At 41.0% G+C, this 15,245-nt stretch overlaps 1 protein-coding gene across 1 annotated transcript in view; it reads right to left on the reverse strand.

Annotated features, from left to right (window-relative positions):
* Window positions 1–13,586, reverse strand: part of cntn3a.2 (contactin 3a, tandem duplicate 2) — a 33,101-nt gene extending 19,515 nt beyond the window's left edge. Inside the window, exons 1-10 of the mRNA XM_034144626.1 lie at window positions 13,451–13,586; window positions 13,161–13,245; window positions 10,277–10,414; window positions 8,739–8,874; window positions 5,686–5,861; window positions 4,163–4,258; window positions 3,829–4,032; window positions 2,864–2,966; window positions 2,334–2,518; window positions 1,046–1,182 (exon numbers count right to left, since the gene is read on the reverse strand). Coding sequence (XP_034000517.1) covers window positions 1,046–1,182; window positions 2,334–2,518; window positions 2,864–2,966; window positions 3,829–4,032; window positions 4,163–4,258; window positions 5,686–5,861; window positions 8,739–8,874; window positions 10,277–10,331 — 1,092 coding nt within the window. The 5' untranslated portion in view covers window positions 10,332–10,414; window positions 13,161–13,245; window positions 13,451–13,586. The remainder of the gene's footprint in view (window positions 1–1,045; window positions 1,183–2,333; window positions 2,519–2,863; window positions 2,967–3,828; window positions 4,033–4,162; window positions 4,259–5,685; window positions 5,862–8,738; window positions 8,875–10,276; window positions 10,415–13,160; window positions 13,246–13,450) is intronic.
* Window positions 13,587–15,245: the final 1,659 nt, after the last annotated feature.

A 15,245-nucleotide genomic window follows, 5' to 3' on the forward strand; every position in this document is an offset into this window, starting at 1 on the left:
GGATTATGTTGCCGTGAATGAATCAGAGTCAGTGCACAAACAACATGTTTTTTTTCAAATATTCTCACTATCATGTTAACCAGCTTGTAATAATATCCTGTAGTGAAAACTATGTGTGCAAAATGTGTGTATATGTGGCTAAATTCAGCATCCTGTTATAAATATATATATATATTTTATTTCTGATGAATGATTAAGCCAGGATATATCTTATTGAGGGGAAACATGTAACGTTTTTTCATTAAAACCCTTACTGTATGTAACTCAATCCATGCAACTACACACATTATGGTCCAATCGTATATTGTTTCTGTTTAGCGTGTGATGATTAAGCTCTCTCTTTGAATTAAAGATTATACATTTACACAAAAGTATGCTTATCATAAGCCTTACATTGTGTCTGAAACTGATATCATGAAAAGTAAACAATACTGCCTTTTAGTTAAACAATCATGTTCTTGATCTTGCAACAGTACATGTATTGTTAAAATCAAATCATAGAATGACATTTAAAAAAGGCTTTTTGTTGTTGTTATAGAAGCAGGTGCTTGCATTGAGCATTACCAAATGCTGCTGAGAAGATAAAGCAACAGCAGCATATTGAAGTCAAGTCAAGTTGAAAGCTATGTATGTCCCTGGTGGTCCTGGGTAAGGTGTGCAGCCGTATAGCATATTTCACAGTAGATTAAACCCATTGTCCCTAAATCTGGAGGAGCTAAAACATGCACCATGAATAATGAAAACAACCACCGACTCCATTCAGATGAAATGGAGCAATCTCGGAGGGACTACACTGATCCACTCTCTAAGACTGTGTAATCTGCCAAGGTAGAGCGGAATAAGAGACAGTTACATCCATGTCTCATCACTGGCACACCTCAGCAAGACGTTTACACTCGCCTCTCATCTCACTCTGAATTGCACTTGGAAAAACAGCCGCGTGCTTGATGCCAGGCTCTCTAAAATGAAAGGATGCGCTGAAGATGAGGATTAAGTCTTTAAAAATGAAACATTGGTAGGTGGCAGAAGACGGGCAGTCATTTACCTCAGAGAGAAGCTGTTGGCCATTCTTCAGCCACGTGTAGGCGGGCTTGGGCTTGCCATTGGCTCGGCAGTCCCAGTAAAGTCTCTCCTCTATGGCCAGGGCCGTGTCCTTCGTGGCCTGGATCCACTGAGGCTTGGCTGAGGGAACACAAATATGAACCAGTGAAATGTCGGAGAACCAGGAAGACAGACTTAAGGAGCATAACATCTCTGGGGTTTCTGCAGGTTTGAAGTTCAATTGAAGACTTTTTAAGACCTTCTTAAGTTACATATTTAAATTATAGAAACATTTTTATTTTGCAGTTATACTGGCAGAAGTATGAAGGAACATTTGCATTAAAAAAAAAGTATTTCCATTCATTACTTTAGGAATGGGCATTTATTGATCTGATCCACGTCTGCTTGAGTTTGCACTTCCCCATCGTGCAAAATAAATCATAATTGAATGTAACTCTAAAGCGAGCCAAATCTAAATCCTAAAATCTTAAGAAGCTGGTATGATATCAAAAACCAAAAGTAAATAAACCTCTTTAATATTTGAAGTGGTAGAGCATTTATTTTAGGACCAATACAATCGTTCTTAAGAAAACCTGTTTAGGCCTACATTTTGAAAATTGAATTTGAGAAAATAGTTCAAAGGAAAGCATGAATAGAGTGACAGCTCCAATAAGTGAGAAAATAGGTTTGTCTTTAAAGGGGAGAGAGGAGTGAATCTAGGGTTTCACTCAGCTTCATCACTTAAATGTGTCAGCTGCCTGTGGCAAGTCAAGATTAGCATGAAACGCTACGCCACAAAGCAGGAAGCTGTCATGAACAGCTACCTTCATTCTGTGTTTAATAAACATCACCCTGGGTCTGTTCCCACATCCAGCACACAACTTTCTAGCTTTTTTTCTCTTACACATTTACAACATTACAGAATATGTAGCAGGTAGAGTGTTGTGCTCATAACAATCGGCACAGCTGACTTTACATGCATTTGCACTCAAAAGTGTCATTCTTCCTCTTTCAAAAAGGAACAGCAGTTGAGGTAAGTCAAGATGCCAAAAATTGTAAAACTGCAGTAAAATTAACACTAACCGCGTGGAAAGAAAGAAAATCACTTGTAAATAACAATAGGCTGTTAACATAAATTATCGTATTACCAAATAACAACTATTTTGACACTGACAGCAGCAGTATTACATTAAGAATATGACAGATGGAACATAGCAAAGATCTCACACATTATAACTTAATCGGTACAATGTTTTTTGTTGTCATAGCAAGTAAAAGAAAATATGTCTTACCATAGAAGGCCAGCCGACCGGTGGCTATGTTCTTGCCCATCTTGTTCTCAGCTACACACTCGTATCCTCCTGTATCATCCTGCTGGAAGCTGGGTATCTCCAGCACGGCATTAGAGTACTTCATTTTGACTTTGCTGGGGAAGGGAACGCCGTTAGCTCTCTTCCAGGTGATTTCTGGGACAGGGCTGAAAGACACAGAGGAATTAAACCTCAGCGGAGATCCCGATTCAAGTCCTTTTGAACTTTTAAGATTGCAGCTCAGGTTGCAGGTCTCTGTAATCCTGCGATAAAGTGTTTGATGAAGCTTTAAAGCCTAGTCACTGTATTTCTTTTTTGGCGGAAGAATGGTTTAGAGTTACCCTGATCTGACAACAAATAATGCAGTCTCACATGGCTTTCAGACCAATCATGGCTTGATGCCACACTCTAAAAAATATAATTGCCAAAGCAACATTACTTTATAGAAATCCAGATGTCTGGAATGAAAGACAGCGGAAGATTGAAAACATGCTTGAAGGAATCCAGCTTACTTCCCAAGGGCGAAACATTCCAGCGTAACTGTTGATCCTTTTGATGCGGGTACATTGTCTGGGAAATTAACTTCTATTTTCGGCTCGTATTCGCCCATCACTCCTATGAAGAGCAGGCACAAGAACTTGCTCAGTCTTCCATTATTCATGACTTACAAGCAATATGGTTTGCATTATGGACCAAACAATCGCACTGTAAAACTAACAGAGGAGAAATAAAAGACACATGAGCAAACATTCTCTCGCGGGCAAACTCCAAGTAGTACATCACTTAAATGTCGCCAGAGCGCCGTGAAACACCAGCAAGGAATAATTTAAATATCTTCTTGGTGGAATAGATAGAGTAGAATTTGAAATATTGTCTTTTGTGCTAGTCTGGCTGTTAGTCTATTATTTCAAAGCTTGAGTGGGCAGCTCCCAACCCCTTGTGTTTTATTGTTTGTAACAGTATTTAAGACAGTCAAGGCTAGGATCATAAAATGATGCGATGAGAGTTAAATGTATGCAGCCACATACAGTACACTGAGTGGAAACTAACTGGTTGAGCCACCAGAACACTCAATGTAATGGTCCAGTGACGTATGGCTTATGTTTTATTCATTGGAAGGCAATCTTTATTCACTCTTTCTATGAAGGCGTAACAGAGAATAGAACAACAGACCAAAGAGAACCGGGCTGGAGAATTCATGTGAAAGCACAGAGAAAAGCTTTTAAAAGCAATGCGAAATTATAAGAGAGCTAAGTCAGCAAAGAGGAGATTTGGGTGCTTTGTTTGCTGGCCTACATTGAGGAGCAACTATTTACTTACAAGCATTAGCGCTCGGTGACTCAACGACAGCGAGGCTCGACACGACAAAGAGCACTCATGCAAGTGCGATGATTAAAGCCACCTTCAAAGGAAAGGTCCCTAATACATGGCTGTGAGGCACACTTGTCACATCGCGGCCTTGAGCTGGGCTTCTTACCATCTGTCCTGAGGATCAGAGATGTAGGTGAGCTCTGAACCTTGCCCTTTGTGATGCTGTTCATCACCACACAAGTGTAGTTGCCCACGTCTGAGGGGTCCACCTTGGCGATGTAAAGATTTCCCGTCTGCTGGGAGACGAAACGCCGATTGTCTTGTTGAACAAAGTAAGGGTACTCATTGAAGACCCATGCATACGTAAGGTCTGGAAGAAAAAGAGATTTTTAAATGTGATGGTAAAAAAGGTGAATTAATGCTGGCAATGGTATACTTTATTCTACAAGCCACTTCAACTTTAAACAACTGCACAGTTTGAAGCCAGGATGAAGGTTTACCTCCTGAGGAAGTGGACGTTCCACAAAGTAACACCACTCCTTGTCCCTCACGGACTGACACTGCGCTTCTGGTGTGGACTTTGAAATGATCTAAGTCTGAGGGAAACAAAAATGAAAAGGAAGATCACCGCAGGAGCTCACATGTATCGGAGTGCTTACAGCAAGACTCTCACACAAGCACATAAGGATAGTGTCAGGAGAATTGCACTTATGCAGTGAATGAAACAGGTTCAGACTGAGAAGAGGCTTGTAGGTATGAGCACAAGTGCAGGGAGATATAACATATATATTGCTATCCTTTTTTTCGTACACCAATTGACAATAATGTCAAAGCGCTTGTGTTTAAGTTTCTTGTTATAGTAGTTCAGGGGAAAAAACGACAACATACAATATATAGCAACCACAAGGACACAAAACCAACAGTTTGGTCATATTTCACATATTGCAGTAAACATAATACCATCAACCTTCAGGTCTGAATAATAAATAAGAACAATAACTGCTGTAGGTTAAACAACCAACTATTCAGTCTTGCCCCTGGTAATGGCTTAGAAATAAACTGAAAACCACAAAAAACAGTATTATAACATATATTATCCAGTGCATGGAAATGATGAGCATCACAAATGCGTCAAGTTTTTCCACTAACCCCTGGTAATATTAGGCAATGAAGATATCTTCTGGTTACTCTATATAAGCCACAAACTTCTCTTCAATCAGTTTCAAAGTTTTCATTTGGGCTATTTTCATTTGAAGGTGATAACAGATTTCATAACAAAAAAAATCCTATCAGCAAGGTGTTATATAGTGTAACAAAGACATTATTTCTGCACAATGGGTTGTTGAGTTTGTTATGTCATTATGTCTCAGCAGTGCATGTCTAAAAGCTTGAAATACAACCAAAAATGTCGGCAAGGCCAGACACAGAAGGTGTGAAAAGATACTTTCTTGTTATCTACAACAATTGAAGTCCAATTAATAGTACATTAACAATAAGTACTTATTTCTTTACTCATTTGAGATGTTTGCTGCTTTCACCACCACGTGTATGTGATGTGAGAGAAATCACAGTTTGTCTTATTTGTATGGCAATATAATTGTACAAAAAATGTTTGTACCGTTAGTTTTATTAATTTCCATTACTCAAAACCGACATATTATGTTGGAGTCAACATTAACACAGCATTGAGTCCTTATTGAGGTATTTGTCATACCCAACACAATTTGGTTGACTTATTTACCCCCCAGAGTACATGACATAAAACACCAATGACATTTCTGATAAAGCTAAGCAAGGTGAAATGAAGTATTCATTCTTAGTTAGCAAGAACGAACATAAGTAAAGAATAGACGTCACGCTAAAACTGCCCCCATGCCACTTCAGCATTTAACATCGCCTCACAGTTGTAGCACTCATAAATATTACAAGCGTCGCCCACCTAGTTTGGTGTGCGTCGGCATTATTTTTCTAAGTGCGGTTACACTACCATCCCATTTCTTAATAAAAAGTGACGTGAACTTACAGGCAAACTGCAGACTGGCTCTCCTGCTGAGAATCGCTCCTACAGTGTTGAACGCCATGCACTGGTACATTCCTACATCCTGGTAGCGGTCCAGACTGCTTATAATGAGGTTGCCCCCAGACAGACGCCGCCGGCGATCCAGGCCCAGATTTATGAGAGTCCCATTCAATGACCATCTGTGAGGGCAAAGACACCATCAGTCCCTGGCAAAAAAGCAGCGTCCATTTCTTTTCTACCAACCAAGGTGGTCTGACAGGAGGTGAGTGGGGAACACAACTCACTGTAGTAACTCACTTGAAGTAAGAATAATACACTGAACATTTGTGCTGGTGTGGAGGAATTCACAGGCTTGCAGGTTGAAGCATGAACAGCATGAACTTGTGTGATTTTTAGCCATTTATTATTTTCCTGCTGGAATTCAACTTTCCTAACAAAGTTTCCTAAGTCATAAAGTAGCTCGGAAAAGACTACATATACTGAGAAGCATTTTAATTCCCTCTGTTGTTTTTCTTGTTTTCTTCACAGTCCTAAATTATTGTCAATTTAGATTTGTATTAACTGAATAGTTCTCACTATCCTATTCTGCACATGTTCGATGATTGTTGAATATGGTTTTGTCCCTGTAATCGAATAATTCTGTTATCCATTATTCTACAACATGCTCCAGTGTTTTTGGTTTATATTACACTTAAATTGCACATTTATTATTTATATTGTATTTTCTGTTCCTATTCTATTTTTCTTTATTTTTCTCTACCACTATTTGCTGCTGCAGCGATCTCATTTCCCCCCGCAGGGATCATTAAAGTTTAATCTTAGACTATCATACACAAAGCTGTCTTCTGCTATTTAAGGGAAGCATAAGATAAAGGTTTTAGAAGCCATCATAGATATTATCATCAGTCTTACCCATAATAACCTCGTCTCTGTCACATTATATTTACATAATGTGACAAATTCCACCTTTGACTTCTCATTAGGACAAAACATTAGCACTTGGCAGGGGCTGATGTAACAAAGGATGCCTTTTAAACTCTTTTTCACCTTCCATTACATCTATTGCGCCTGCTAAGTGTTGAAGTTTGAAAAGATAATACCTTGCGCAGCAGGACCAGATTGTGCTATTAAATAAATGAATCACCTAAAAGATGTAATAATGAAATTAGTTTAATTAATGGATGTAAAGAAGCCCCTATATTCAGTTAGAAAATACATTCTCTTCTTCTTGTCACCACAACACTTCTCTTTTTAAATGCTAGTGAAACACGGAGCTTTGATGGGTTGAAGGACAGAGCCCTTTTCAAGAATTTACCATCATATTTCTCAAAGCATATAAAAGAACAATTTCTCTCCTTCAGCGCCAATCCTTTATTCTACTTCTCGTAAGTGATGAAAGAAAAAATGAAAGATAGGGAGGCCATAATGGCAAACTTTCCAAAAGCTTTCAAGTCTAACCTCCAAAATAATTTCTTACAGAATACCCAAACCATTGAACGCCGACGAGTGCTTGCCGCCTTCCTCTAGACATTTAGACTTATTTTATTTCTGTATGTATAGTGGTTGACTTTACTTCTTAGAGCTGAACAGTGTGAACGTCTGTACAATGAACACCTAAGGGTTCACTCTGTTATTAAAACATGCATGTGTGTGTTTAGGGGTCTGTGACCACACAGCTGCATTTAGCTCCATCACCTCTTTTTGACCTAAAGTGCCTCAGTGGTGGCCTGAACATTGGGCAGGTGATTGAATATCAACCCCAAAACTGAGTTACTCAGCTTGAGACTCATTTTGTGAACACGTGTTGTCTGACCCTCTGACCACAGAGAAACTGGATATCCTGGATCATCCTGCAGCTCCGAGCCACAGGCGTTATACCTCAGGTCAAGTAAAGGTTAAGCAAGTCACCCTCTGCATCACTTTTATGACTGGCTGGGGAGAATATGCTTTTTCAAACTAGTTGTGGCTTTCTCCCATGAGCAATAATGCCACTTCAGTGTGCATACTATAAAATACTCATCTCTTTTTGAGTGACAGGTCTGGCAGAGGAAAGGGGAAGGGAGAACAGAGACGAGAGGGGAGGGAGCCTATTTACACTTCAAGAGAAGAGCCACAGAGGTGCGGAGGGCTTGCAGAGCCGGGCACAGCCAGCTTGACAAGGCACCGCGTTACAACGTGCTCATCTCACCTTTAAATCAGTACATGGAAATACCTGGTCTTAGGCGAAGAATGTGAAAAGCCTGAAATAATGAGCATACGCACTCCACACGGCTATCATTCATCTCGCCTGTGCCGGCTGTGCCGCAGTAATTCTATTGTTCAACGCCAAAGACACTTGTAATCAATGTCTGTTGGTGCCACATGGTGTCTAGCAACGTGCATCGGCCTCACAGCATTTTAAAAGAGGGGCTTTAAGATGCATTAAGATGCTACACGTGTGTCGCTAAGATAATATCTGGCGAGACAAGAGGAAGATTGGCAGCGTGTTAGTCAATATGAATGAGTGAAGCCATAATGACGCGCCTGCTTTGAGTGTCTGTAAGCGTTTCAGTTTAATTTAGAGAAAATGAAAAGGGAAGCAAGGACGTGCTTATGCCATGTGAAGAATCTTCTTTTAAATCCTTATCTTCATTACTGTGAATGAATTGAGCAGCAAGGCTGACAGTAGTATAAATAATATATATGTACTGTATGTGTAACGGTTTCAAGCTGATTGTATGTCCCCACGCACACAAAGGTTATGTTTACTTTATATGAAACAAGGTCCTCTTATGACATCGACAGCTGCTATGAAAACACTTTCAGGGACGAAGTTAAAGAGAAAGGCGAGCTGCTGATTCTGCACTTGACTTCCTTTAGGTTCATACCAAGGAAAGCAATAACTGATGATGGTAATTTCTGATAATATTATAACGTTCTTCTGCTGCTATTTATATTTCTATAACAAATTTGCGATTGTTGATTTTCACAATGCGTAAGAGTTTAAGTAAAGATACACCTCATATGACGTGCTGCTTCTTTATCTCACACATGCCCTCATTTGAACGATTTCTCACCTGTACTGAGGAGATGGCGTTCCCTTAGCATCACAGGTCAGAGTAGCTTCTTCTTCTATGGAGTCGACAGGAATGAACAAGTCACCTGGCTCCATCCTCCATCTTGGACCATGGTACGATCCACTGTCCAAACAATCTGTCAGAAAAACAGTGACAGCTTGAGCAAAACCGAAGAAACGTGCCCATTTTGATAGGAAAGTTTGGCCTGCACATTTCCCCCATTCTTCTGGAGGAAATAGGACACTCAGTTATAATAGGAGGATGGACATTAGTAAACATTGGGAGAGACTCAATACTTTTCATTTAATCTTGCAACAAAAATGCAGATTCTTCCTAAAGAAAAGGCTGAATAACTTTAACAGGATGACATTCCTGTGAATTTAAAAGAAGAAATGTTGCTTGTCCAGCAAAACATTTTCTGAATTTTCCATTTGATAAAATATAATAATGCTTTAGTATATTGTTGTATATTATAAGTTAAAATAAGACTTAAAGGTCCCATGTCATGGCCATTTCAACTGATCATAATTCCATTGTTGAGGTATTTAAATTGTGCAATTTTCCAAAATCACATTGGTTATTACTATACAGCATCTCTGTATAGTATGTGTATTCACTCTCTGTCCTAAACGGCTTGTTGGAGCTCCTGCCCCCCCCTCCCTATGAGCCCAGTGGCCGTCTGCGAGACAGCGAGACACAGCGAAACCCAGCCCGAAACAAGCCCGAACACACACACACACCCGCAGCCTGGCTGGGAGTTTGTGTGTGTGCTCACACACCGACTCACAGTCTCGCCGCCTCAGGGAGGAGAAATTGGCGGAGATGCAGCTGAGAAAAGATTGAGTGTGTGTGTGTGAGGAAGTCCGCGGATTGGTCAATTTGGACCAATCCACGGACTTAACGTAACGGCTCCACGGACGTAACGTAACGGCTCCACGGATTGGTCCATTTGGACCAATTTGGGTATGGGCACGTCACCTACCCAGGAAGAAAACAATGGAAAAAGAGGCGTTCTGTGGCAGCATAGACAGGTATTTTCTGTGTTAGAGTTTTACTCGCTACAGGGTGTACTTTGAGGGTTTGTGACTCTGCAGACCGTTTACATGCATAAAAACCTTCATAACACACAAGGGGACGGGTAATAACCGGAAAAGCATTACATGGGACCTTTAAGAGGGGCAATCTTTGATTTGTTATTTGTTCACATTAACTGAGTGATGAATATCATTTGGAAAAAACATATCTTTAGGTAACAGTCATGATAGTCTTTGCTCTGTGTTTTGTGTGAATAAATAATTAAAAGAAAAATAAACAATGCCTTCTCATCAGGTTGCTATCACAGAGTAGTGAGGAGGAGGAGGATTGAGAGTATTGTGTCTGTGTTGTGAATGGAAGTCAATACTGAGGAGTGCCCCTTTAAACGTGGGCCATCCTATCATCTCTGACACAGGCATTATTTTCGGCTCTTCAGCTATCATCTAGCAACTCTAAATGTCCAAACAAGAAATAATCATTACTCATATAAAAAGGTGGTTTACCTGCCAGACAGTCGATGATTGATAACAGTAGAAGCTGTTTCCATGGCAACGTCATCTTTGGCAGCCAAGGGCAAATGAGACTTTCATCCAATAAGCTTTGAAATGGCACTCGTGTTCTCCGAGAGAGGGGAGCTTGACCTGTTGAAACAAGATTTTTGTTGTAAAACACCAAACTCTGGGAAACCCAATATTTTTATCCCACTTTCAACCAGATGTCTTTCAATCGTCCATCAGGAGAAGACAGGATAAGTGTACATTTCAGAAGTAGAAATATAACGATGATACAATTGTACGTAGCATTTGGTGCAAGATAAGGCTGCACAATATTGTTGTTTATTATTATATTGCACTCTGGGAATTTTGATTAGTTGAAAGATAAATTCAGAAGAAAACTCCACTTTAAAATGAAGCTAGCACTCTTTTTCTAATTGGTGCCTTTTGTGATCATTCCATGTTCAATTTGTGCAATAAAAGAATGTTTGGAAGCAATTTGTTCCATTCAACAACATTATTGAATATTGCATATTTTGCTAACAGCTACCTAGTGCAGGATGTGTCTCATTTTACTTCTGCCCGTTTTCACAATTCTGATCGGGGAAGATCCAGGCAGTGTCACTTTGTGCCCTGTGCTTCGGCCAACTTGCACCCGGAGATGTCTGAGGGTGATACAAGAGGCATATGGGAAGAAGCCGATGCCAATCTATTAGGGGGGCGACCGACGCCTAAGCTCATCCTTCACTTGGATAGATTCACTCTGGCTGCCGGAGGAGACTTGGACCTGGGAATTGGGTGCCATCCAATCAATTAGATTCACCCGCAGCAGCATGTGTCTCCCCACATGCTGGGGTGAATCAAGACAGCCTGATGAGGAAGCCATTCCACCCAGGTCCATAATCAAGGGCAAGTGTCTGTCTGCGTGTAGCATGTTCTGCCAATTGCGATGCACCCGCTTCTTGCAGGAGGAGACTGAGCGAGTAATGATGCAATTATGAAATGTCAAACATACATACAACGGAGAACCGGCAATATCACAGCAGTAAAGTGAGCAGTTACACATATTCACGTGTGTTGGGTATAGGCAGATGGTTGTACAATAGCGTGTACCTACATATTAACAGCAATACGAAGGTCTGCACACACAGAATCACAAATTTCTTCGAGAGGTGTTCAAGATATATTAAGGCCAGAGACTGGTAATAACACCAATCTGCTAAATGTCACACAGCCCACATACACCTACACTCCAAACTCACTTTCTCGCCGTGTTCAACACGCATAACACCCTGCCTCCACACGCACACACACACTCGCTTTCCATTTAAGAAACATAAGCCGTGATGTGCGGCTCATTTGTGGCTTAATCCCGGGGCGAGCCTGGTTCAGAGAGCTACTTATATAGGCTCTAATTGTTTGTCAGCTGCCTGGATGTCAAATCAGGCACGTGGGGTCTCAGCCAGAATTTTTTCTTCCCTACCTTTCATGTTTGCTCTGTCCTTTTTCTTCGCCTGAAAGTCTGCACAATTGGATTGGTACGCTTCCTCTCAAGACGAGTCCTGCATGCCATACCTCAGTGATAGGCCCACGGTGTGCAAAGTGCTGGCACCTCAGGACTGAATATTGGTGTGTGTGTGGAAGGTACAGTGGGTATTACACTACTGTCGACTTGGCATGTTGGTTTGCATTTATAATGGGGTTTTGTCAAGGATGGCACCCTGGAACAACTGATGCAACGTGTTCCTTTTTTTCTTATGCAGATCTAATAAATAATTTACAAATGCAAAATAGATACAGATTCTGTCAGTGATATGACACAGAGCTGATAGCTCAGTGCTTCACATGTACACACTGTATAATACTTTTCACACGCACAGTACACACACAGATCTGAACATGAGGCACACACACACACACTCACTCACTCACAGCTTGCACTCATCATGGATAATGGTGCTACCGATGACTGTGATATAAGGTGGTGAGAAAGGGTTTACGGGGTGAATCACTCTCAATCACTGAGGCTTCCTTCCTGTACCTAGACACCACTGGGTTAAATAATGTAAAATCCTGATATCTACCACCTCCATCACACTACGCCTGCATCCAAGTAACACGCTGGTTGAACAAATAGTCCAGCTGGCAGAGTGGGAGTGTACTTACTTTGAAGGCCTTCGCTGCATTCATCACAGATATTCCAGCTGACATTGTGGCATACAGTATGCAATTACCTGCTGAATGTTGCTGTATCTCTAGAGGCTTACAGCCAATCATAGCCAGGACACTTCTCAAGGTTTGCTGAGGGTATTTTTTTACCTTCATGCCTTTGAAAGAGGGTCCTTGGTAACACCTGGATACCTTTATGATGTCTTTTTGTGCACACAAGCACCAGGCATTCAATTCCACCAAAGGCTGGTTACTCTAAAAAAATGTTTTAGTGTTGGCCTGTAGCAACACATTTCAGAGGGTGAGGTGAAGTGGAGCTGCAGTGTGGCACCACACAGTTAGAGGCTACAACAACTTGAGTACAGCATCTCTGCATCAGTTGGTCAAAGAAAGGCACAAAAACAACTCCCTAGATATAACAAAACCCCAATGTGTCTGTGTATGAATGAATGCCCCTCCAGAACCAGACACTGTGGAGGAATTGGCTGCAGTTGGCAGGGCACGTCTCGTTACTCCAGCCTAAACAATTATTATCAAATAAATGGCATTAGAAACTGATGAGCCAATTCGGGACAGCAGGCAAAACAGGCCGACATGTGAGCCTGTTAGGATGTATTAATATTTTAGCATATAAATATCACTGTGTAAATAATTTAGCTGTTCCGTATTTGTGCACGTTCCCAATTGTCAAGCGCGCTCAAGGGGTAATCATTTTTTGTCTTACCTCTTATCTTGAAATGTCTTGAGACCAGCAGGAACCAAATTCAGCCCTCACGGAAAAAGCGACAGATTGATCCTCCATGGAAAGCCTTTTTTTAAGGGGAAAAAAATCGGTCACAATCGCAAGGTCGTTCATACAGGTGAAAAATGTAGCCGGTGGTCAGTCAGAGATAACGGGTAATGCAGGAGGCATAAACACCCGCGTTTCATATCGCTGCTCTCCTCTTTCTCCACTCCCCACTAAAAAACACACACACACACACTCACACACATATACACACACACAACACCCACGTTGTTTGCCGTGCTGAATCACATTTGAAACATCGCCAGTTAAGAGGCTCGACTCTCGCCTGTGTTTGCGCTCTCAAATCCAACACGCGTAGGTCTAAATTTGGGCTTGGAGGGAATCTTGCAGAGATGATTTATTATGCGCATCAAGTCAGCTCCCCCTGCGAACAAGAAGAAGAAGAAGAAGTGGGCTGTACGAAGGAGCAACCACAAGCAGCAGCGCTGGGATGGGAAGGTGCGGGAGGGAGGAAGGCGCACCTGGAGGGGAACTGCGCCCCCCTGCGACAACCCACGATATGACAAACAAACCGTGAGCTTCCACGACTCAATATCTATCAGGGTTAACTGACTCCCAGGTTTTGACATAAGCACAAGGCTGAATTTTTTTTTTTAAAGATTTAAGGTCCTTGTGCCACACATGCCGTAGACAAAGGCTATAGCGAAGTCGTGGCTGTGCCTGTTGCTGTGGTCCATCTTCTTGTTCTTCTTATTTATAGACACATATTTCTAGCATTTGGACTGTTGTAAATGTGTTATGTTTGATTTACAAATGTCACCTATTGCACGTCTGTCCATCCTGGGAGAGGGATCTCTCCTCTATTGCTCTCCCCGAGGTTTCTTCCATTTTCTCCCCATTAATTGTGGGGTCTCTTTGGGAGTTTGTCCTGTCCAATGTGAAGGTCCAAGGACAGAGGGTGTCGTATTTGTGTTCTGTATAAACTGTTAAGTCCACTGAGACAAATGTAAAATGTTTGATATTGGGCAATAAATCAACTTTGATTGATTAATTGAGTTAATACCAAGAGGATGTAATGTAACTTAAAACATGACGTACAATAGTTAGGATGATCTTTTTTCACTAAGGGTGATTTATCAGTTTTTCTGAAAAGCAGAAGCATCGCTTGGATCTTCTGTAGGCCTATATCTACTGTACATGGTTTGTATAGTAAAAAAGATATCTATCATTTTATAAAAATGAACATTTACTGCAAAAGGACAGATTGAATTAATCCTAACAAAAAAAAGAAGCAATAAATAACATGTTTGTTTTATACCGTAGGCAGAGTAATGTAAACTGTGGAAACTCTATAGCCGGAAAAATAGCCCTGTTTGCATAGGAGGCAAAGAAGCAAAGAGAGGGTTTGATAAAAAAAACGTTCTTATTATTGAGCTAGTTCAGTAAGTAACAAAACCTGCCTAATTATTAATACTGCTGGATTTTAACCACTTTATCAGAGCACAAAGATCAGAGTATCTAGCGGCTACCTGGCTGCTATAGTAGGCTACTGTTACGTACAACATAATGAACTAGTAGTTGTTCTTGTTCATATGAAAATAAACGGACAGAAAATATGTTTTCATGGCCTATGGTTGCGCAGTTTCTTTGGAAACAAATGCAGTGTGTCCTGTGTTGTTGGTACATCTAAAGAAAATGGAAAGTGATCAGTTTGTCTTTACGACAGGGACACCAACAGAAATACAGATCAATATCATATCATGGGAAAGGTATCATTATTTGCTTGGATTATTTGTGACAGTAAAGCATGGGATACTGACCACTAGGGGTCCTAAAACTAACTCCTGAGAGAATTGGTTCTCGGTCTCGCCTCCACCAGTCACTTGTTTACTTCAGCGAGCTGTTCATTTCACACTAGACAAGCAACATTAACTCATCAGCTTGAGTGAGTTTATGAGCTAGGAGTGGCTGCCCGTTACAATATGTTTGGTCAGTGAGAGGCATCCGAAATGAAGCATACACGCAGGCGACCAATATAATGAGCTGCAAGTGGCTGAAAAC

The sequence above is a fragment of the Trematomus bernacchii genome, unplaced genomic scaffold, assembly GCF_902827165.1.
Source record: "Trematomus bernacchii unplaced genomic scaffold, fTreBer1.1, whole genome shotgun sequence".
In the NCBI taxonomy this organism is placed as follows: domain Eukaryota; kingdom Metazoa; phylum Chordata; class Actinopteri; order Perciformes; family Nototheniidae; genus Trematomus; species Trematomus bernacchii.